This window comes from Grus americana, chromosome 26, assembly GCF_028858705.1.
Source record: "Grus americana isolate bGruAme1 chromosome 26, bGruAme1.mat, whole genome shotgun sequence".
Classification (NCBI taxonomy): Eukaryota; Metazoa; Chordata; class Aves; order Gruiformes; family Gruidae; genus Grus; species Grus americana.
The window spans coordinates 6,205,555-6,228,389 of record NC_072877.1 but is presented as its reverse complement, the minus strand read 5'-3'; the positions used below and the strand labels follow the sequence as shown (position 1 = coordinate 6,228,389).

The window sequence follows — 22,835 nt, the reverse complement described above, 5'->3', positions numbered from 1 at the left end:
AACAGGAGGAAATGGAACGAAGCTGCGTCGGGGGAAGTTCAGAGTGGGCACGAGGAAAAGGTTCTTCGCCGAGAGGGTGGCGGGTGACGGGAACAGGCTCTCCAGGGAAGCGGCCGCGGCACCAAGCCTGCCTCTGCAGCAGAAGGGCTTTGTGCCGCAGAACTGTGCCGCCGGCTCCTTGCCTTCTCCTACGCGGAGAAAGAGGTGCTGCGGGTGCTCAGGACCCTGATGCTCTTTGCACCGTCGGAAAGGACCGTCTCCCGCAGATCCCCCAGCTGACGGTGACTCGCAGGACTGCCTGGTGGTCACCTGCTGGGCTGGGGGCTGCTGGGGGCTTTGTGCTGGGGCACAGCGGGACAGGAGGAGCCGGGGAGGCGGGGAGATGAGCGGGGAGACGAGTCCCGTCCCCCCGCCCCCCGGGTCTGTCCTTGGCCCAGGGGCTCCGTGCTGCTTTCTGCGTGGGGCCGTGTCCGTGAGTCCTGCAGGGAGCCGTCTGTCCTGGCTCCCCCGCCAAAGGGCTGCTCCCCCCGGGGAAGGGGATGGGGGAGAGTCCCCCCCCGCCCTTGCCTGCCCCGCTGGCGGTGACTCGGCCCTGGGGGGGCTCGGCGCCCTTCGGGGCTCGCCGGCCCTGATCTGGGGCTCAGCGGGGCTTTGGCACCTCTTGGGTGCCGTTTCCCGGTGCCCCCCGCGCTCCCTCCCCCTCCCACACAGGCAGGGAGCCGTTCTGGAGAAACAGCTTTTAATTGTCAAAACGCAAGTTGAAATGTCCCATGTCTAACCCCCCTCCCCCCCACCCCCAAACGCACCACCCCTCCTCCCCCATCCCCCACTCCCCCCACCTCCACCTCATCCCTGCTCGGGCTCTACTTCCCCCCCTGCCACCCGCGTGCTGCCTGCCAGAGCCCTGCGCTTGCTGGCCGGCTTCGGCAAGGCGCTCTGCCCCCGCTTCTTGCCCCGCTTCTCGCAGGCGGCAGCCTGGGACGGTGGCAGGGCCATCCCCGCAGCCCCCCACGGCTCCCGGGGCTCCATCCCGATGCCGTAGAATTCCTCGAGGCTCAGGATGGCGCCGGTGATCTCGGGGACGCTGTAGTCGGGGGTGAGCAGCTCCTCGGGCAGCGAGAGCCAGGCAAAGTCGCAGGGGGGGATGGCTGCGCCGGTGCCACCAAGCTCCCCAGGCACGGGGCCGCTGCTGGGGCTGTCCTGGCTGACCCCCACCGTGTCCGGGGAGCAGCCGAAGAGCCTCAGGGCCTCTTCGAGAGGCACCTCCTCGGACACGGTGAGGTCGCCTGCCGGGTCCCCAAGGGCTTGGTCGTGGGGGGCAGCAGAAGGGCAGGGTTGGTCATCGCTGCCCGGGGTGAAGTTGCTGCCCCCGTGTGCCTCCGCAGGGGTGGCCGTGCCGGAGATGGTGAGCCGGGCAGGTTGTCCCTCATGCCGGTAGCCGGGGATGGACGCCGGCAACACCGGGGAGGCAGGGGCCACCGCGCTCCCCTCTGCGCCGGTGTCCCCAGGGTCCCCAGGCGTGGGGCTGCTGCCGGCATCCTCCTGGCTGGCCTCCACCCCATCCAGGGAGCAGCCCAAGAGACTTAGGGCCTCTTCGAGAAGCTCCCTGTCCGACACCCGAAGGTCTGCTGCCAGGTCCCCCAGGGCTGGGCTGGGGGAGCCATGGCTGCCCAGGGGGACGTTGGTGCCCGGGTGTGCCCCCACAGGGGTGGCCGTGCCACAGACGTCGGTCTGGGCAGGCTGCCCCTCGATGTGCTGGTTGCCGGGGATGGGCGTCGGCAACACCGGGGGGGCTGGGGCCACCGCTCTCCCCTCTGTGCCGGTGTCACCGGAGTCCCCAGGCATGGGGCTGCTGCCGGGACCGTCCTGGCTTGCCCCCACGGCATCCAGGGAGCACCCAAAGAGCCTGAGGGCCTCCCTGAGAAGCTCCTCCTCGGAGACTGCAACGTCTCCATCCGCGTCCCCAAGGGCTCGGTGGTGGGGGCCAGCAGAGGGGCGGGGGGGGGCTTCGCGGCCCGGGGGGACGTTGGTGCCCGGGTGTGCCCCCGCAGGGCTGGCCGTGCCAGGGGTGGTAATCGCGGCAGGCTGCCCCTCGATGTGCCGGTAGCCAGGGCTGTATGTGGGCAGCGCTGGGGGGGGCTGGGGCCTCCTCTCTCCCCTGATGGTGGCAGGGTGCGAGGTGTGGCGGCTGTGCCTGGGGGGTCAGAGGGGCTGCCCAGGCCGGGAGGGTCGTGCAGCCCCTGGGGCCCCACAGGGCAGCACCCGGCAGAGCAGCGGTGCCATGGCTGAGCGCGGAGCTGTCCGGGGCAGGCATGCTGGCGACCGTCCACTGGATGTGGAAGACGCGGGGGTCGAAGAAGCAGCCGCACGGAGCCCTCTGCAGACCTGTGTGGGTGAGAGGGAGCCGTGCTGGGCTGGGAGGACCCTCCAGGGCCAGCCACCGAGCCGGCCCCGATGGCCGACGTCCCCCGGCTCTGTGCCGGGCACGTGGGGAGCTTGTGGCCGGGGCGCTCCGCGCGGGGTGAGCTGCTGTGCCGGGGGGCCGGGGATGCAAACCAGGGAGGAGACTCGCCCACAGGAGGTGAACCGGGAGAGATGGCCCCAAGTATTTGGGAAATTCTCGGGGAACTGGATTTCCTGGGCACGCAGCACCCAGGCCAGAACTGCCAGGGGGACGGGGTGCTGGGGGCGCCGGGGTGGCAGAGCAGCCAGGGGTGCCGTACCTGCTGGTGGTAGTGCCTGGGGGCCCTGGGGTGCCACCCACACTGAGGGGGCCCAGGCTGCGGGGAAGGGCTGCTGCTGGAGGGGCAGTTGGCACAGGGTGGCTGAGCCTGGAGGAGAGACAGGAGCGATGGCCGGCGGTCACCTCCGCTCTTGCCCCCAAGAGCGTCCCCGGGCTGCAGGGGTCGGGGTGGGTGCCTACCTCGGGGGTAGAAGGTTTGGGGAAGGACAACCGTCTGCAGGAGCGGGGGTGCCGGGGGGTGCCGGGGGCCGCGCGGTGGGAGCCGCAGTGGTGGCGGCGGCGGCGGCGCCATGTCGCGTTCTGGCTGTTGGCTGCTAAGGACTCTCTGGCGTCTCCCAGGAGGGAATGTGGGGTCTCCGCGTGTTCCGCCCCGCCCCAACAGCCTCCCCAGCCTGGGGAGGGCAAGGCTTCGGGGGGGGGCCTTGCTGCGTTCCCAGAGCTGGCACGTCCCTGGGATTCGTGGGACTCGGTGGGACGAGTGCCACGCCTGGAGTGCTGGCACGGAGGCTGCAGGCTGTTCAGGAGGGGTAGGCAGGGCAGGCGAGGTGGAGGGGTCGCACTCTGTGGAAGGGAGAGCTTGGACGGTACGGCCCTTACGGTCAGCAAGGGTGTGGTGGAGAGCCTCTGGGTGAGGATGAGGGGCATGGAAAACAAAGCGGCTGTTGTAGTGGGTGTCTGCTCCCGATGGCCCGGCCGGGATGCCCGCACTGCGGACTTATGCCATAGGCCATGAGGAGAAGTCGCTGCACGAGTAGCCCTTGTCCTGATGGTGCAGATGTTCTGTTGGGCGGTCGGTCACTGGAACAGGCTGCCAGGGAAGTGGTCACGGCCCCAGGGCTGTCAGAGTTCAAGGAGCATCTGAGCGACTGTCGTAGTCATATGATTGAATTGTAGCTAGTCCTGCGGGGAGCAGGACATTGGACTTGATGATCCTTATGGGTCCCTTCCAAGTCGAGATGGTCTATGATTCTGCGAAATAAAGATGCAAGTCATGCACCGAGTTCATCCAGAAAAGATCTGCCTGGGTTGAGTTTATTCTAAGTTGGGACGCAAGCGGTGGGGAGAAGGTGGGGGTCCTGTGGGCTGAAGTTTGGGGGTGGGGGGGAGGGGGGTTAGACATGGGACATTTCAACTTGTGTTTTGTCAATTAAAAGCTGTTTCTCCAGAACGGCTCCCTGCCTGTGTGGGAGGGGGAGGGAGCGCGGGGGGCACCGGGAAACGGCACCCAAGAGGTGCCGAAGCCCCGCTGAGCCCCAGATCAGGGCCGGCGAGCCCCGAAGGGCGCCGAGCCCCCCCAGGGCCGAGTCACCGCCAGCGGGGCAGGCAAGGGCGGGGGCGGGGGGTTACCCTGTCCCACCCTCGCCTCAAGAATCTGGCTGCCCCCTCCCCTCGCGGTGGATCCCGGTCTCAGGGAAGCTCTTGGTGGGCCACCCAGTTGCACCCCGTGGCTGGGATGCGTGGGGATGGAGACCCGTGTCCCCGCGGGCCCTGTGTCCCCGGCCACGTGCGGTGCTGGGTGCACAGAGCTGCAGCATGGCCCAGGGCGGGCCTGGGGGGCGGGGGCTGGGGGGGGGGGATGTGCCTGAAGGCTGGGGTCCTCTCAGCCCCGCCAAGGTTTTAGCAGGGGATGACCCCACCCTATCCCTGTCCTGCACCCGTGTCACCCCCGGGTGGCCCCATCTGCCCCAGACAGGCAAGTCTGTGGGGGAAACTGAGGCAGGAGCCCCTGGGTGACGCTGGGAGGACCCATGGCCTGGGCCCGCGGGTCCCAGCCCCCTGCACCCCCAAAGCTGGGAAGGGACCCAGGTGTGTGGGTGCTCCTGCAGCAGGGCTGCCCCCCAGTAGCAAGAGCCTGCACCCCTGCAGGGGTGGAGGCAGCCCAGGGGTGCAGCACCGAGCACATGGGGTGCAGCTCCCAGTATGGGGGGTGCAGCATGAGCACATGGGGTGCAGCTCCGAGCACGTGGGCTGCAGGTCTGAGCATGCAGGTGCAGCGCAGAAGATGTGGGGTGTGGGGCCAAGCACGGAGAGGTGCAGCACGGAGCATAGGGGGGTGCAGCAGTGAGTGTTATAGTTGAATTGAGACAAATAGAGTCCAAAGTAAATTCAATTTATATTTATTAAGGTAGGAAAGCAAAAGCAGCGCTGGGCGGCCGGGGAGTCGCAGCTCCACCAAGGGCTCGCAAATTCAAACAAGCTAAGCAGCCCCCTTTATAGGTTGATTTTGCGCCTTTCTGCTTCTTCCCTTATCGTGGCTCCTTCAAGTCTGGGTAGTTTGTTACAGAGATACAAATTGTCATAGTAACACAGCACTGCACTTTGCAACCTTGTGATCAAGCCTCGCCAAACGGGATGTTCTCTGGTGCAGAAAGATTGCTTTTCTCCTCTAACCCATTTTGATCACCAAATTACCTCCAATTACTTATTACAGCGAGCACATGGGGTGCAGCAGTGAGCAAAAGCGGGTGCCGGGCCGCGCACGTGGGGAGCAGCACCGAGCCTGCGGGGTGCAGCACCGGGCACGCGAGGGCTGGTGGGTGCAGCCCCAGCTCATGGGGACGGCACAAAACAGCACAGGGTGCAGCACCGAGCGAGCAAGCGTGGTGCTGGGCTCAATACACGAGGTGCAGCGCCGAGCACGCAGGGTGCAGGGCCGAGGACGTGCTGGGGAGCGAGCAGGCGTGGGCGCCTCTCCGAGATGCCTCCGGGTGAATGCATGACGCGTGGGGACCCAACAGGAGGAGCCAGCAGTGCTGAGGGAGCTGCATCTAGATTAGCTTTGCGTGGTCACGGGGACTGGGAGAGCTCGCCGAGGACGGGAAGAGAGCAAACACCACTCCTGTCTTCGAGGAGGACAGGAATGAAGACCTCGAAACCATGTGGTTGCATCTCTCCAGTGTGGAGAAGGATGGAGTCATTTGCAAGACTGACAGGAAGAGCCCACAGAAGTAGTTGGACGAGGACGTCTGAAGGGCTCTTTCAAGACTCCCTATCGAGAGGGCTGTTCTTCTACACCCGACACCATCGTTACACCAATCTGCAACACGTCCCGCTCCTGCTCTCATCTGAGGCTCTTTTCTCCTCCAATGAACAGGAAGTCAAGCAAAAATGCTCAGGAGCTGGTTGCAAGGAAAGCCACGGGTTTCCACCGCATGCATTTCCAGTGGTCTTGCTGGAACAGGTGACCCAGAGAGATTGTGGCGTCTCCATCCTTGCAGGTGTTCAAAAGCCCTGGGCAACCAGCTCTAGGTGGCCCTGCTCGAGCAGAGGGCTCGGACCAGATGACCTCCAGAGGTCCCTCCCAACCTCAGCTACCCCACGGTTCTGTGGTTCCATGTGCAGCTGGACAGGAGGAAGGCAGGTGACGTTACGCAGGTGTAGCCACGCTGACGGGAAGACCATTGTAGACGGAAGAGTCAGTGATCTGCAGGGCAGGTTTCCGGTTCTGTGCTGTGCCCAGGGATCCCACTTGTTTTCCTTTGATGTGTCGGGAAGACACATCCCAGCATGTGCTCAAACACCACGGCAGCTTGGGAGCTGGTTACTTGGTCCCTTCTTTTGGAATTGCTCATAGACTCCTCAGAAACAGCGTCCTTGGGCTGACTGGGCCCGCAGGAGTACGTCTGCCGAGAAAGGCAAAGAACTGGAGGTGAAGGCACCTCCTGAAGTCAGATTCCCTGCTCTGGGCAGTCACTGAGTCATGGTATAGTCGAGGTTGGAAGGGGCCTCCAGAGGCCATCTGGTCCAAGCCCCTTGCTCAAGCAGGGCCACGTAGAACCAGTTGAGCAGGACCATGTCCAGACAGCTTCTGCGCACCTCCAAGGAGGGAGACACCACAACCTCTCTGGGCAACCTGTGCGAGGCTCAGCCACTCTAAGACTGAGCAGAGTTTCCTCATGTTCAGAGGGAACATGCTGTCTTACAGTTTGTGCCCACGGCCTCTGGCCCTGTCACTGGGCCCTGATCTGAGCAGAGCCTGGCTCCGTCTTCTTTGCACCCTCCCTTCAGGCACTTCTGGACATTGATAAGGTCCCCTCGAACCATCTCGTCTGTAGGATAAACAGGCCTCTCGCCTGCTTGTCCGGCGTGGAAGAAGGAACTCCATTGCTGCAGAAGCCTCCAAAGAACAGGAGGAAATGGAACGAAGCTGCGTCGGGGGAAGTTCAGAGTGGGCACGAGGAAAAGGTTCTTCGCCGAGAGGGTGGCGGGTGACGGGAACAGGCTCTCCAGGGAAGCGGCCGCGGCACCAAGCCTGCCTCTGCAGCAGAAGGGCTTTGTGCCGCAGAACTGTGCCGCCGGCTCCTTGCCTTCTCCTACGCGGAGAAAGAGGTGCTGCGGGTGCTCAGGACCCTGATGCTCTTTGCACCGTCGGAAAGGACCGTCTCCCGCAGATCCCCCAGCTGACGGTGACTCGCAGGACTGCCTGGTGGTCACCTGCTGGGCTGGGGGCTGCTGGGGGCTTTGTGCTGGGGCACAGCGGGACAGGAGGAGCTGGGGAGGCGGGGAGATGAGCGGGGAGACGAGTCCCGTCCCCCCGCCCCCCGGGTCTGTCCTTGGCCCAGGGGCTCCGTGCTGCTTTCTGCGTGGGGCCGTGTCCGTGAGTCCTGCAGGGAGCCGTCTGTCCTGGCTCCCCCGCCAAAGGGCTGCTCCCCCCCGGGGAAGGGGATGGGGGAGAGTCCCCCCCCGCCCTTGCCTGCCCCGCTGGCGGTGACTCGGCCCTGGGGGGGCTCGGCGCCCTTCGGGGCTCGCCGGCCCTGATCTGGGGCTCAGCGGGGCTTTGGCACCTCTTGGGTGCCGTTTCCCGGTGCCCCCCGCGCTCCCTCCCCCTCCCACACAGGCAGGGAGCCGTTCTGGAGAAACAGCTTTTAATTGTCAAAACGCAAGTTGAAATGTCCCATGTCTAACCCCCCTCCCCCCCACCCCCAAACACACCACCCCTCCTCCCCCATCCCCCACTCCCCCCACCTCCACCTCATCCCTGCTCGGGCTCTACTTCCCCCCCTGCCACCCCCGTGCTGCCTGCCAGAGCCCTGCGCTTGCTGGCCGGCTTCGGCAAGGCGCTCTGCCCCCGCTTCTTGCCCCGCTTCTCGCAGGCGGCAGCCTGGGACGGTGGCAGGGCCATCCCCGCAGCCCCCCACGGCTCCCGGGGCTCCATCCCGATGCCGTAGAATTCCTCGAGGCTCAGGATGGCGCCGGTGATCTCGGGGACGCTGTAGTCGGGGGTGAGCAGCTCCTCGGGCAGCGAGAGCCAGGCAAAGTCGCAGGGGGGGATGGCTGCGCCGGTGCCACCAAGCTCCCCAGGCACGGGGCCGCTGCTGGGGCTGTCCTGGCTGACCCCCACCGTGTCCGGGGAGCAGCCGAAGAGCCTCAGGGCCTCTTCGAGAGGCACCTCCTCGGACACGGTGAGGTCGCCTGCCGGGTCCCCAAGGGCTTGGTCGTGGGGGGCAGCAGAAGGGCAGGGTTGGTCATCGCTGCCCGGGGTGAAGTTGCTGCCCCCGTGTGCCTCCGCAGGGGTGGCCGTGCCGGAGATGGTGAGCCGGGCAGGTTGTCCCTCATGCCGGTAGCCGGGGATGGACGCCGGCAACACCGGGGAGGCAGGGGCCACCGCGCTCCCCTCTGCGCCGGTGTCCCCAGGGTCCCCAGGCGTGGGGCTGCTGCCGGCATCCTCCTGGCTGGCCTCCACCCCATCCAGGGAGCAGCCCAAGAGACTTAGGGACTCTTCGAGAAGCTCCCTGTCCGACACCCGAAGGTCTGCTGCCAGGTCCCCCAGGGCTGGGCTGGGGGAGCCATGGCTGCCCAGGGGGACGTTGGTGCCCGGGTGTGCCCCCACAGGGGTGGCCGTGCCACAGACGTCGGTCTGGGCAGGCTGCCCCTCGATGTGCTGGTTGCCGGGGATGGGCGTCGGCAACACCGCGGGGGTTGGGGCCACCGCTCTCCCCTCTGTGCCGGTGTCACCGGAGTCCCCAGGCATGGGGCTGCTGCCGGGACCGTCCTGGCTTGCCCCCACGGCATCCAGGGAGCACCCAAAGAGCCTGAGGGCCTCCCTGAGAAGCTCCTCCTCGGAGACTGCAAAGTCTCCATCCGCGTCCCCAAGGGCTTGGTGGTGGGGGCCAGCAGAGGGGCTGGGGGGGGCTTCGCGGCCCGGGGGGACGTTGGTGCCCGGGTGTGCCCCCGCAGGGCTGGCCGTGCCAGGGGTGGTAATCGCGGCAGGCTGCCCCTCGATGTGCCGGTAGCCAGGGCTGTATGTGGGCAGCGCTGGGGGGGGCTGGGGCCTCCTCTCTCCCCTGATGGTGGCAGGGTGCGAGGTGTGGCGGCTGTGCCTGGGGGGTCAGAGGGGCTGCCCAGGCCGGGAGGGTCGTGCAGCCCCTGGGGCCCCACAGGGCAGCACCCGGCAGAGCAGCGGTGCCATGGCTGAGCGCGGAGCTGTCCGGGGCAGGCATGCTGGCGACCGTCCACTGGATGTGGAAGACGCGGGGGTCGAAGAAGCAGCCGCACAGAGCCCTCTGCAGACCTGTGTGGGTGAGAGGGAGCCGTGCTGGGCTGGGAGGACCCTCCAGGGCCAGCCACCGAGCCGGCCCCGATGGCCGACGTCCCCCGGCTCTGTGCCGGGCACGTGGGGAGCTTGTGGCCGGGGCGCTCCGCGCGGGGTGAGCTGCTGTGCCGGGGGGCCGGGGATGCAAACCAGGGAGGAGACTCGCCCACAGGAGGTGAACCGGGAGAGATGGCCCCAAGTATTTGGGAAATTCTCGGGGAACTGGATTTCCTGGGCACGCAGCACCCAGGCCAGAACTGCCAGGGGGACGGGGTGCTGGGGGCGCCGGGGTGGCAGAGCAGCCAGGGGTGCCGTACCTGCTGGTGGTAGTGCCTGGGGGCCCTGGGGTGCCACCCACACTGAGGGGGCCCAGGCTGCGGGGAAGGGCTGCTGCTGGAGGGGCAGTTGGCACAGGGTGGCTGAGCCTGGAGGAGAGACAGGAGCGATGGCCGGCGGTCACCTCCGCTCTTGCCCCCAAGAGCGTCCCCGGGCTGCAGGGGTCGGGGTGGGTGCCTACCTCGGGGGTAGAAGGTTTGGGGAAGGACAACCGTCTGCAGGAGCGGGGGTGCCGGGGGGTGCCGGGGGCCGCGCGGTGGGAGCCGCAGTGGTGGCGGCGGCGGCGGCGCCATGTCGCGTTCTGGCTGTTGGCTGCTAAGGACTCTCTGGCGTCTCCCAGGAGGGAATGTGGGGTCTCCGCGTGTTCCGCCCCGCCCCAACAGCCTCCCCAGCCTGGGGAGGGCAAGGCTTCGGGGGGGGCCTTGCTGCGTTCCCAGAGCTGGCACGTCCCTGGGATTCGTGGGACTCGGTGGGACGAGTGCCACGCCTGGAGTGCTGGCACGGAGGCTGCAGGCTGTTCAGGAGGGGTAGGCAGGGCAGGCGAGGTGGAGGGGTCGCACTCTGTGGAAGGGAGAGCTTGGACGGTACGGCCCTTACGGTCAGCAAGGGTGTGGTGGAGAGCCTCTGGGTGAGGATGAGGGGATCGCACCCTCGTTTCATCTGTTGGAGAGAGTTGCAGAGGCTCAGGGGCTCAGCCGTGCCAATGGAGACATTCCGGGTCAGGCAGCAGCATGAAGCCTTGGCATCCCCTTGCAGCGGCATTGGGCTGTGCACCGGAGAACATCGTCACCTCGTCCAAACCCATGACCTGTCTCAGGTCTGCGTCACTGAAAGCCGAGGCGTCCTCTGCGCAGTCGTGAGGGCACAGGGTGGGGTGGCCAGGCTGACCCTCAGGGCTGTGGTGCAGTCTTTGATGGCCTGAGCGTGGCACAGCTGAGGGGCTGGCACCCTCCACGCGGCCCTGGCAGCTGGACCCATCTCCCTGCGGCGGGCTCCTACCCCATGGCCACGCTTCTTTTGTCCTTTGAGTTTTGGCCAGTATATTGCCCACCAGACGTCTGTAGTGCAGGATTGCCGGTGGGGTGAGCAGCTCCTGAAAGTGTATTTCAGTCTGCAGAGCTGCTGCCTACCTGACCTTGCTGCTCTTTTGCCGTTTTCCAGGTGACCTCAGAATTGTGGCCCGGACTGTTCTCCGCTGTCCCTGAAGACGACCCTTCCAGAGAAGCTAGTGAAGGAACTCATGAGTGACATCATAGTGCTCTGCAGCCGGGGCGCAGGGCTCGGAGAGGATTACAACCTTGTTTTCAAGGGCATTAGTTTCCTTATGAGCCGAAACAGGGTCCTCACGATGAGATACTACAAGGACTTTCTCCTCGCCGTCGACGGCACTGGAGTTGTACTAAACTGTCTGCTGCCGGTAAGTTTAACATTTTTTCCAGGGCTCCTTGGCAGCCTTCTGAGGTCCTCTCAGAGGACTCCGGAGCTGGCTTCTCTTGGCCTGCCACCATTGGCGTAGCACTTGGGCAAGGCACAGCCTTCCACAACGCCGGCCTTCCGTGGAGCTCCTTGCTTGCATGCGGTGGTCTTGGCTACAGAGGAAGCCCGGAGGAGAGCTGTCTTGGCTCAGGCCAAACACCGCTCTAGCCTGGGTCCCATTCCCAGCGGCTTGGGGAGAAGGTGAAAGGCCAGGGCAAGTCTTGTTGCACAACAGTGCGGCTCTTGTTCGTGCTAAGGGAGGGCTGCTGGTGGTGAAAGACACACAGAGGAGAGGGTTTCCTTGAGGCAGCTACGTGAGCGGTGGGAAGGCTTGCTGCCTTTGTGAGGGAGGAGCTCCTTTCCTTGGCCTTGTCAGCCACATCTTCTGCAGAACCCACAGACAAGGATTAACGTGGCAGTGAACCTGCTGCTCTCCACGTGCATCCTGGGGGATGCGCGTGCTGCCCACGTGAGTCTATTTGCGTGGCTTCTCAGCTCCTGCTTGGCAGGGCTGTGCTGCCGGACCTTGCCTGCCTCTGAGGTTATTCGAGAATCCCTTCTTAAAGGAAGGGTTTCCAGCTACCTCCATGTGTGTTCCTTCTTATTCCTGGCTCTGACTCTCCTCGCCTGGATTAATGTGGAAGAGGGGTTATGCTTTAATCTCCCAACATGATCATAGACCCAGATGGGGTGATGGCAAAAAGAACTTTAAAAGAGAGCTTCTCAGTTTTCCTGTGCGTTGACTTGTACCCAGGAAGCCTCTCTTCAAGGCTGGTTCCAAGACCCGACCTGTACAAGTCCCGTTGGGGACATGTCCCCATCTTTCCTGAGACTCCAGTGCATGAGAAGTCTCTGGAATGTCTTCTCCGTGGAGCCAGGGGGAGGAGAGGAGGGACTTGCTGGCCCAAAGGGCTCTGCGGAGCTCGGCGCTGGGACAAGCCCTGCTGAGCAGGTCCACCAATGAGGCGTGGGATGGAGCTGGCTCTGTACACATCCAGACGGTGCATCAGGGAGGGACTGCCAGGGAGCCGGGGGGCTCTTGACTGTGTCACCAGTTACCTGACAGAGTCCTACAAGGTGGTGAGCAGCCTGGATGTGCTGCGTCGGAAACCTAGAGACCTCGCAGTGGCCGCCGGGCATCTCTGTCGCTGGAAGCCAAGGGAAGGAGGAGCCCTTTCTTCCCACTTGTGCCTGCTTCTTCCCAGGTTTGCGATTAAGAAACCCCCGGGAAGAACAGTCCTGCTCTGCGGGGGAAGAGGGATGCGGGGAGAAAGAAGATAAAGACTGGCTACTGAGCTGGGACCGAGCAGGTCTGCAGCTTGCTTGCCCAGGTGGTCACAAAACGCTGTTCTGAAGAGCTGCCTTCTTCCACAGTTGCAGGGAGCCCTCTTGACGGGCGTCTCCACCATCGAAAGAGAGGTTCACCAGGCAACTTGACCAAGGCCAAGGAGGCCAAAGGGGAAGAAGGCACGACAGAGAGGCCTGTGCACAAGCGAGGCTCCTGGGGAGGTGGATGAGGGCAATGGGATGGTCTTGTGCTCGTGGGAGCAGGAGACTTCCGTTGGGCATGCTGTCTTAATTAGTTCTGAAAGGCAAGTAGTGCTTCTCACAAGGGCTCGTGTGTTCTGGCTAGACCGTGGGTGTAGAGCAGGGTGTTGTGAGACGCTGCTGTCGGCTTCATGCCTTTGCACCTTCTTTCCAGTGAAGAGTTTACCCAACTGTTATCCAGACCGAGGGCAGAGTTCCAGTCTGAACAAGGGGGAGACCTGAGAGAAGACATGGCTAAGGAGCAAGGGAAAGAAGGTAAGCAATGGATGAATCCTGACACAGGTTTGCTGGATGGAAGCCGAGGCTATGCAACGCCTGCCCACTGCTCCAAGGTGCCGTTGATTGGCTGAAGGACACCTCCCCGCTCCCTCCCGTTATAGCCCTCGTGTATCTTTCGTTTGAGCCCTGTCAGAGAGAACGTAAGGCCTCCTGGGAAACGTGACTCCAGCACCTCCCACGGGGCTGGTGCTTTTGGGAGCCAGACCCCTGCATTTGCCTGCTGCTTGAGAAGCCTCTCTGGCTTTTCGGAAATCCTACTGCCCCACTCCTCCCGCCTACCTCAGGAGAAGGGAGTAGGACAGAGAGCTCCAGGAGAGACGGGAGGTGTGGGCACAGGAGCGTAGCAGTGAAGATCTGGCTGCAGCAGTAAGTGTGCGCAGTTCCTGCCACGTGCTAGCGCGGTTTTGTGGCAGTGAGTCGGCACTGGGTGAAGGATCCCGACCCTGAGCCGTGGGGCTGGATAGAGCATCCTCCACTTTCTCCTGGCCTGGGAATGACCTGGGTCAGCCCCTGCCTCCAGGCACCTCTCTGCAGCTGCAAGCGAGTGCTTAGGGCTTGTCCTGAGCTGAGGACGGTGGGTACCGATGGGCCCACGGGTGTGTGGGGCTGGGGCAGGATGGGCCTCGGGGCGTGAGAGCAGCTTTGTCCCTGCTGTTGCAGCCACACAGCCCTGCCGGCAATCCAGAGGAGGTGTTAGAGGTGGACAGAGCCTGGCGATAAGAGCAGGAGGGGGAAGAGCAAAGCCCCCGCAGGGCCGGCAGCCAGGCTGCGTCTGGTTCCTCGGGTGTGTCTCTGAGCAGGGCTGGTGCTGTGCCCTCCTGCGCTGCCCCACTTTCCCCGGCCAGCAGCGGGGAACGAGATGCACCTCCTGGACTGGGTGGGAAGGTGCCAGGAGCTGCTGCTGTTGCTGCTGCTGCTGCTGCCTGGGGCAGACAAGAGAACCCCCTGCCCCAACAGCCTGGGCAGCCCCAAGGGACACGCGGCACGTCGGAGCCCAGCCATGGCTGTTCCCAGGGGGAGCGACCAGCCTGTGCCTGAAACAGATTTATCTGCTGGGATCACAAAGGGAGGTGCTGCTGCAAACCCCGGGCGTCATCCCAGAGGGCTTTGTAGGGGCGGGGTCCTGGGACCTACCGGTCCCGGGGGGTCGGGCCAACAGTTGTAGCCGGTGTTGTGCTGCGTGGCTGCTCGCCGTTACCGGTCTCAAGTAGGACCTGCCAAGGTCTCTTGCCATCATCCCTTGGCACTTCTCCCTGTTAAACTCCTTCATTTTCAAGAGCTCCCTCCAGCCCAGAGGTTCACCTTCCTCCTTCCGCCCCCAGGCTCGGGGTTCTTCCCATCTAAATAGCGTCTGTGCGGAAGCACAACGGGTGACCGGCCTCTTCGCCGGGGGAGGTTTCTGTCCCATCTCTCTGTATTACCTGGAGGACTCAGGCCCCACCACTTTTCTGTAGCGCAGGTATTGTCAAAATTCAAAGCCAACCCGTTCCGTTTGTGTCCAGCACACAGCAGGCTCGTGCCCGAGCTCAGCACTTGGGTCTCAGACATTCACAGGCTGAAATGCTCCCGTCAGCTGCCGGAACGCCGACCGGCCGGCTGGATCTCCTCAGTCACTCCAGCTCCCTCTCACATGATGACTGATGCTTCCAGGACATGGTTTTTCCAAACCAGGTTGGTCGATGCAGGGAGCAGCAAGAGTGGGGCTGCCCCACAAGGGCGGATGAGCCCGGAGCGGAGGGTCGCCACAACAGCGCCCGTGCCCTCGCCAGCAGGTATCTGAGCAGGATGGGCAGAGCAAGGTGTGGGTCAGAGGGTCCACCGAGGGTACCAGAAAGGGGAGGAACCAGCTCCAGGCTCTGTCCAGGGCTCCACTCAGCAGAGACAGGACTGGAGACAAGCCTGAAACCCCGGTCCAAGGCACACGCCAGGGCTGGGCACCCCAGGCTCTGCTCGGGGCTGGAGACAGCTGGAGCTCTCTGCCAGGGAGCAGCGCCATGATGGGGGACGTTTGTGTCTCCTGCAGTCTGTCCCTCCTGGACCCCAAGGCTCGCTGCGGCTGCAGCATCGCTCAGAGACAGCTCTGCATGTGGGGACCAGCAAGGCAGGTGCCGCAGCTGCAACTCATCCGAGCGTTCCTCCTCGACCCAGAGGAGGGAGAATTTGAAACGCAGCACTGCTGAACACGGCAGGTCCTTTCCCCAAAGAACTTCAGCCCACAGGACCCCCACCTTCTCCCCACCGCTTGCGTCCCAACTTAGAATAAACTCAACCCAGGCAGATCTTTTCTGGATGAACTCGGTGCATGACTTGCATCTTTATTTCGCAGAATCATAGACCATCTCGACTTGGAAGGGACCCATAAGGATCATCAAGTCCAATGTCCTGCTCCCCGCAGGACTAGCTACAATTCAATCATATGACTACGACAGTCGCTCAGATGCTCCTTGAACTCTGACAGCCCTGGGGCCGTGACCACTTCCCTGGCAGCCTGTTCCAGTGACCGACCGCCCAACAGAACATCTGCACCATCAGGACAAGGGCTACTCGTGCAGCGACTTCTCCTCATGGCCTATGGCATAAGTCCGCAGTGCGGGCATCCCGGCCGGGCCATCGGGAGCAGACACCCACTACAACAGCCGCTTTGTTTTCCATGCCCCTCATCCTCACCCAGAGGCTCTCCACCACACCCTTGCTGACCGTAAGGGCCGTACCGTCCAAGCTCTCCCTTCCACAGAGTGCGACCCCTCCACCTCGCCTGCCCTGCCTACCCCTCCTGAACAGCCTGCAGCCTCCGTGCCAGCACTCCAGGCGTGGCACTCGTCCCACCGAGTCCCACGAATCCCAGGGACGTGCCAGCTCTGGGAACGCAGCAAGGCCCCCCCCGAAGCCTTGCCCTCCCCAGGCTGGGGAGGCTGTTGGGGCGGGGCGGAACACGCGGAGACCCCACATTCCCTCCTGGGAGACGCCAGAGAGTCCTTAGCAGCCAACAGCCAGAACGCGACATGGCGCCGCCGCCGCCGCCACCACTGCGGCTCCCACCGCGCGGCCCCCGGCACCCCCCGGCACCCCCGCTCCTGCAGACGGTTGTCCTTCCCCAAACCTTCTACCCCCGAGGTAGGCACCCACCCCGACCCCTGCAGCCCGGGGACGCTCTTGGGGGCAAGAGCGGAGGTGACCGCCGGCCATCGCTCCTGTCTCTCCTCCAGGCTCAGCCACCCTGTGCCAACTGCCCCTCCAGCAGCAGCCCTTCCCCGCAGCCTGGGCCCCCTAAGTGTGGGTGGCACCCCAGGGCCCCCAGGCACTACCACCAGCAGGTACGGCACCCCTGGCTGCTCTGCCACCCCGGCGCCCCCAGCACCCCGTCCCCCTGGCAGTTCTGGCCTGGGTGCTGCGTGCCCAGGAAATCCAGTTCCCCGAGAATTTCCCAAATACTTGGGGCCATCTCTCCCGGTTCACCTCCTGTGGGCGAGTCTCCTCCCTGGTTTGCATCCCCGGCCCCCCGGCACAGCAGCTCACCCCGCGCGGAGCGCCCCGGCCACAAGCTCCCCACGTGCCCGGCACAGAGCCGGGGGACGTCGGCCATCGGGGCCGGCTCGGTGGCTGGCCCTGGAGGGTCCTCCCAGCCCAGCACGGCTCCCTCTCACCCACACAGGTCTGCAGAGGGCTCCGTGCGGCTGCTTCTTCGACCCCCGCGTCTTCCACATCCAGTGGACGGTCGCCAGCATGCCTGCCCCGGACAGCTCCGCGCTCAGCCATGGCACCGCTGCTCTGCCGGGTGCTGCCCTGTGGGGCCCCAGGGGCTGCACGACCCTCCCGGCCTGGGCAGCCCCTCTGACCCCCCAGGCACAGCCGCCACACCTCGCACCCTGCCACCATCAGGGGAGAGAGGAGGCCCCAGCCCCCCCCAGCGCTGCCCACATACAGCCCTGGCTACCGGCACATCGAGGGGCAGCCTGCCGCGATTACCACCCCTGGCACGGCCAGCCCTGCGGGGGCACACCCGGGCACCAACGTCCCCCCGGGCCGCGAAGCCCCCCCCAGCCCCTCTGCTGGCCCCCACCACCAAGCCCTTGGGGACGCGGATGGAGACTTTGCAGTCTCCGAGGAGGAGCTTCTCAGGGAGGCCCTCAGGCTCTTTGGGTGCTCCCTGGATGCCGTGGGGGCAAGCCAGGACGGTCCCGGCAGCAGCCCCATGCCTGGGGACTCCGGTGACACCGGCACAGAGGGGAGAGCGGTGGCCCCAGCCCCCGCGGTGTTGCCGACGCCCATCCCCGGCAACCAGCACATCGAGGGGCAGCCTGCCCAGACCGACGTCTGTGGCACGGCCACCCCTGTGGGGGCACACCCGGGCACCAACGTCCCCCTGGGCAGCCATGGCTCCCCCAGCCCAGCCCTGGGGGACCTGGCAGCAGACCTTCGGGTGTCGGACAGGGAGCTTCTCGAAGAGTCCCTAAGTCTCTTGGGCTGCTCCCTGGATGGGGTGGAGGCCAGCCAGGAGGATGCCGGCAGCAGCCCCACGCCTGGGGACCCTGGGGACACCGGCGCAGAGGGGAGCGCGGTGGCCCCTGCCTCCCCGGTGTTGCCGGCGTCCATCCCCGGCTACCGGCATGAGGGACAACCTGCCCGGCTCACCATCTCCGGCACGGCCACCCCTGCGGAGGCACACGGGGGCAGCAACTTCACCCCGGGCAGCGATGACCAACCCTGCCCTTCTGCTGCCCCCCACGACCAAGCCCTTGGGGACCCGGCAGGCGACCTCACCGTGTCCGAGGAGGTGCCTCTCGAAGAGGCCCTGAGGCTCTTCGGCTGCTCCCCGGACACGGTGGGGGTCAGCCAGGACAGCCCCAGCAGCGGCCCCGTGCCTGGGGAGCTTGGTGGCACCGGCGCAGCCATCCCCCCCTGCGACTTTGCCTGGCTCTCGCTGCCCGAGGAGCTGCTCACCCCCGACTACAGCGTCCCCGAGATCACCGGCGCCATCCTGAGCCTCGAGGAATTCTACGGCATCGGGATGGAGCCCCGGGAGCCGTGGGGGGCTGCGGGGATGGCCCTGCCACCGTCCCAGGCTGCCGCCTGCGAGAAGCGGGGCAAGAAGCGGGGGCAGAGCGCCTTGCCGAAGCCGGCCAGCAAGCGCAGGGCTCTGGCAGGCAGCACGGGGGTGGCAGGGGGGGAAGTAGAGCCCGAGCAGGGATGAGGTGGAGGTGGGGGGAGTGGGGGATGGGGGAGGAGGGGTGGTGTGTTTGGGGGTGGGGGGGAGGGGGGTTAGACATGGGACATTTCAACTTGCGTTTTGACAATTAAAAGCTGTTTCTCCAGAACGGCTCCCTGCCTGTGTGGGAGGGGGAGGGAGCGCGGGGGGCACCGGGAAACGGCACCCAAGAGGTGCCAAAGCCCCGCTGAGCCCCAGATCAGGGCCGGCGAGCCCCGAAGGGCGCCGAGCCCCCCCAGGGCCGAGTCACCGCCAGCGGGGCAGGCAAGGGCGGGGGGGGACTCTCCCCCATCCCCTTCCCCGGGGGGAGCAGCCCTTTGGCGGGGGAGCCAGGACAGACGGCTCCCTGCAGGACTCACGGACACGGCCCCACGCAGAAAGCAGCACGGAGCCCCTGGGCCAAGGACAGACCCGGGGGGCGGGGGGACGGGACTCGTCTCCCCGCTCATCTCCCCGCCTCCCCAGCTCCTCCTGTCCCGCTGTGCCCCAGCACAAAGCCCCCAGCAGCCCCCAGCCCAGCAGGTGACCACCAGGCAGTCCTGCGAGTCACCGTCAGCTGGGGGATCTGCGGGAGACGGTCCTTTCCGACGGTGCAAAGAGCATCAGGGTCCTGAGCACCCGCAGCACCTCTTTCTCCGCGTAGGAGAAGGCAAGGAGCCGGCGGCACAGTTCTGCGGCACAAAGCCCTTCTGCTGCAGAGGCAGGCTTGGTGCCGCGGCCGCTTCCCTGGAGAGCCTGTTCCCGTCACCCGCCACCCTCTCGGCGAAGAACCTTTTCCTCGTGCCCACTCTGAACTTCCCCCGACGCAGCTTCGTTCCATTTCCTCCTGTTCTTTGGAGGCTTCTGCAGCAATGGAGTTCCTTCTTCCACGCCGGACAAGCAGGCGAGAGGCCTGTTTATCCTACAGACGAGATGGTTCGAGGGGACCTTATCAATGTCCAGAAGTGCCTGAAGGGAGGGTGCAAAGAAGACGGAGCCAGGCTCTGCTCAGATCAGGGCCCAGTGACAGGGCCAGAGGCCGTGGGCACAAACTGTAAGACAGCACGTTCCCTCTGAACATGAGGAAACTCTGCTCAGTCTTAGAGTGGCTGAGCCTCGCACAGGTTGCCCAGAGAGGTTGTGGTGTCTCCCTCCTTGGAGGTGCGCAGAAGCTGTCTGGACATGGTCCTGCTCAACTGGTTCTACGTGGCCCTGCTTGAGCAAGGGGCTTGGACCAGATGGCCTCTGGAGGCCCCTTCCAACCTCGACTATACCATGACTCAGTGACTGCCCAGAGCAGGGAATCTGACTTCAGGAGGTGCCTTCACCTCCAGTTCTTTGCCTTTCTCGGCAGACGTACTCCTGCGGGCCCAGTCAGCCCAAGGACGCTGTTTCTGAGGAGTCTATGAGCAATTCCAAAAGAAGGGACCAAGTAACCAGCTCCCAAGCTGCCGTGGTGTTTGAGCACATGCTGGGATGTGTCTTCCCGACACATCAAAGGAAAACAAGTGGGATCCCTGGGCACAGCACAGAACCGGAAACCTGCCCTGCAGATCACTGACTCTTCCGTCTACAATGGTCTTCCCGTCAGCGTGGCTACACCTGCGTAACGTCACCTGCCTTCCTCCTGTCCAGCTGCACATGGAACCACAGAACCGTGGGGTAGCTGAGGTTGGGAGGGACCTCTGGAGGTCATCTGGTCCGAGCCCTCTGCTCGAGCAGGGCCACCTAGAGCTGGTTGCCCAGGGCTTTTGAACACCTGCAAGGATGGAGACGCCACAATCTCTCTGGGTCACCTGTTCCAGCAAGACCACTGGAAATGCATGCGGTGGAAACCCGTGGCTTTCCTTGCAACCAGCTCCTGAGCATTTTTGCTTGACTTCCTGTTCATTGGAGGAGAAAAGAGCCTCAGATGAGAGCAGGAGCGGGACGTGTTGCAGATTGGTGTAACGATGGTGTCGGGTGTAGAAGAACAGCCCTCTCGATAGGGAGTCTTGAAAGAGCCCTTCAGACGTCCTCGTCCAACTACTTCTGTGGGCTCTTCCTGTCAGTCTTGCAAATGACTCCATCCTTCTCCACACTGGAGAGATGCAACCACATGGTTTCGAGGTCTTCATTCCTGTCCTCCTCGAAGACAGGAGTGGTATTTGCTCTCTTCCCGTCCTCAGCGAGCTCTCCCAGTCCCCGTGACCACGCAAAGCTAATCTAGATGCAGCTCCCTCAGCACTGCTGGCTCCTCCTGTTGGGTCCCCACGCGTCATGCATTCACCCGGAGGCATCTCGGAGAGGCGCCCACGCCTGCTCGCTCCCCAGCACGTCCTCGGCCCTGCACCCTGCGTGCTCGGCGCTGCACCTCGTGTATTGAGCCCAGCACCACGCTTGCTCGCTCGGTGCTGCACCCTGTGCTGTTTTGTGCCGTCCCCATGAGCTGGGGCTGCACCCACCAGCCCTCGCGTGCCCGGTGCTGCACCCCGCAGGCTCGGTGCTGCTCCCCACGTGCGCGGCCCGGCACCCGCTTTTGCTCACTGCTGCACCCCATGTGCTCGCTGTAATAAGTAATTGGAGGTAATTTGGTGATCAAAATGGGTTAGAGGAGAAAAGCAATCTTTCTGCACCAGAGAACATCCCGTTTGGCGAGGCTTGATCACAAGGTTGCAAAGTGCAGTGCTGTGTTACTATGACAATTTGTATCTCTGTAACAAACTACCCAGACTTGAAGGAGCCACGATAAGGGAAGAAGCAGAAAGGCGCAAAATCAACCTATAAAGGGGGCTGCTTAGCTTGTTTGAATTTGCGAGCCCTTGGTGGAGCTGCGACTCCCCGGCCGCCCAGCGCTGCTTTTGCTTTCCTACCTTAATAAATATAAATTGAATTTACTTTGGACTCTATTTGTCTCAATTCAACTATAACACTCACTGCTGCACCCCCCTATGCTCCGTGCTGCACCTCTCCGTGCTTGGCCCCACACCCCACATCTTCTGCGCTGCACCTGCATGCTCAGACCTGCAGCCCACGTGCTCGGAGCTGCACCCCATGTGCTCATGCTGCACCCCCCATACTGGGAGCTGCACCCCATGTGCTCGGTGCTGCACCCCTGGGCTGCCTCCACCCCTGCAGGGGTGCAGGCTCTTGCTACTGGGGGGCAGCCCTGCTGCAGGAGCACCCACACACCTGGGTCCCTTCCCAGCTTTGGGGGTGCAGGGGGCTGGGACCCGCGGGCCCAGGCCATGGGTCCTCCCAGCGTCACCCAGGGGCTCCTGCCTCAGTTTCCCCCACAGACTTGCCTGTCTGGGGCAGATGGGGCCACCCGGGGGTGACACGGGTGCAGGACAGGGATAGGGTGGGGTCATCCCCTGCTAAAACCTTGGCGGGGCTGAGAGGACCCCAGCCTTCAGGCACATCCCCCCCCCCAGCCCCCCCCCCCCAGGCCCGCCCTGGGCCATGCTGCAGCTCTGTGCACCCAGCACCGCACGTGGCCGGGGACACAGGGCCCGCGGGGACACGGGTCTCCATCCCCACGCATCCCAGCCACGGGGTGCAACTGGGTGGCCCACCAAGAGCTTCCCTGAGACCGGGATCCACCGCGAGGGGAGGGGGCAGCCAGATTCTTGAGGCGAGGGTGGGACAGGGTAACCCCCCGCCCCCGCCCTTGCCTGCCCCGCTGGCGGTGACTCGGCCCTGGGGGGGCTCGGCGCCCTTCGGGGCTCGCCGGCCCTGATCTGGGGCTCAGCGGGGCTTCGGCACCTCTTGGGTGCCGTTTCCCGGTGCCCCCCGCGCTCCCTCCCCCTCCCACACAGGCAGGGAGCCGTTCTGGAGAAACAGCTTTTAATTGACAAAACACAAGTTGAAATGTCCCATGTCTAACCCCCCTCCCCCCCACCCCCAAACTTCAGCCCACAGGACCCCCACCTTCTCCCCACCGCTTGCGTCCCAACTTAGAATAAACTCAACCCAGGCAGATCTTTTCTGGATGAACTCGGTGCGTGACTTGCATCTTTATTTCGCAGAATCATAGACCATCTCGACTTGGAAGGGACCCATAAGGATCATCAAGTCCAATGTCCTGCTCCCCGCAGGACTAGCTACAATTCAATCATATGACTACGACAGTCGCTCAGATGCTCCTTGAACTCTGACAGCCCTGGGGCCGTGACCACTTCCCTGGCAGCCTGTTCCAGTGACCGACCGCCCAACAGAACATCTGCACCATCAGGACAAGGGCTACTCGTGCAGCGACTTCTCCTCATGGCCTATGGCATAAGTCCGCAGTGCGGGCATCCCGGCCGGGCCATCGGGAGCAGACACCCACTACAACAGCCGCTTTGTTTTCCATGCCCCTCATCCTCACCCAGAGGCTCTCCACCACACCCTTGCTGACCGTAAGGGCCGTACCGTCCAAGCTCTCCCTTCCACAGAGTGCGACCCCTCCACCTCGCCTGCCCTGCCTACCCCTCCTGAACAGCCTGCAGCCTCCGTGCCAGCACTCCAGGCGTGGCACTCGTCCCACCGAGTCCCACGAATCCCAGGGACGTGCCAGCTCTGGGAACGCAGCAAGGCCCCCCCCGAAGCCTTGCCCTCCCCAGGCTGGGGAGGCTGTTGGGGCGGGGCGGAACACGCGGAGACCCCACATTCCCTCCTGGGAGACGCCAGAGAGTCCTTAGCAGCCAACAGCCAGAACGCGACATGGCGCCGCCGCCGCCGCCACCACTGCGGCTCCCACCGCGCGGCCCCCGGCA

The 22,835-nt window shown here is 64.5% G+C and overlaps 3 protein-coding genes across 3 annotated transcripts; 1 reads left to right on the top strand and 2 right to left on the bottom strand.

Moving 5' to 3' along the window:
- Positions 1-900: 900 nt before the first annotated feature.
- LOC129196612 (uncharacterized) lies at positions 901-6,538 on the bottom strand (the record flags this gene model as incomplete). The annotated part of the gene is made up of 2 exons (XM_054804370.1): positions 6,438-6,538; positions 901-1,666 (listed from the first exon to the last, which is right to left on the bottom strand). Coding segments are annotated over exons 1-2 (867 nt in total), but the record flags the coding sequence as incomplete, so codon positions are not given.
- Positions 6,539-7,745: 1,207 nt separating this feature from the next.
- On the bottom strand, positions 7,746-8,384 carry LOC129196611 (proline-rich protein 22-like; the record flags this gene model as incomplete). Its single annotated transcript, XM_054804369.1, has 1 exon — positions 7,746-8,384. A coding segment is annotated over one exon (639 nt), but the record flags the coding sequence as incomplete, so codon positions are not given.
- Positions 8,385-10,314: 1,930 nt separating this feature from the next.
- LOC129196610 (uncharacterized) lies at positions 10,315-18,075 on the top strand (the record flags this gene model as incomplete). The annotated part of the gene is made up of 3 exons (XM_054804368.1): positions 10,315-10,467; positions 10,819-11,028; positions 17,446-18,075. Coding segments are annotated over exons 1-3 (993 nt in total), but the record flags the coding sequence as incomplete, so codon positions are not given.
- Positions 18,076-22,835: the final 4,760 nt, after the last annotated feature.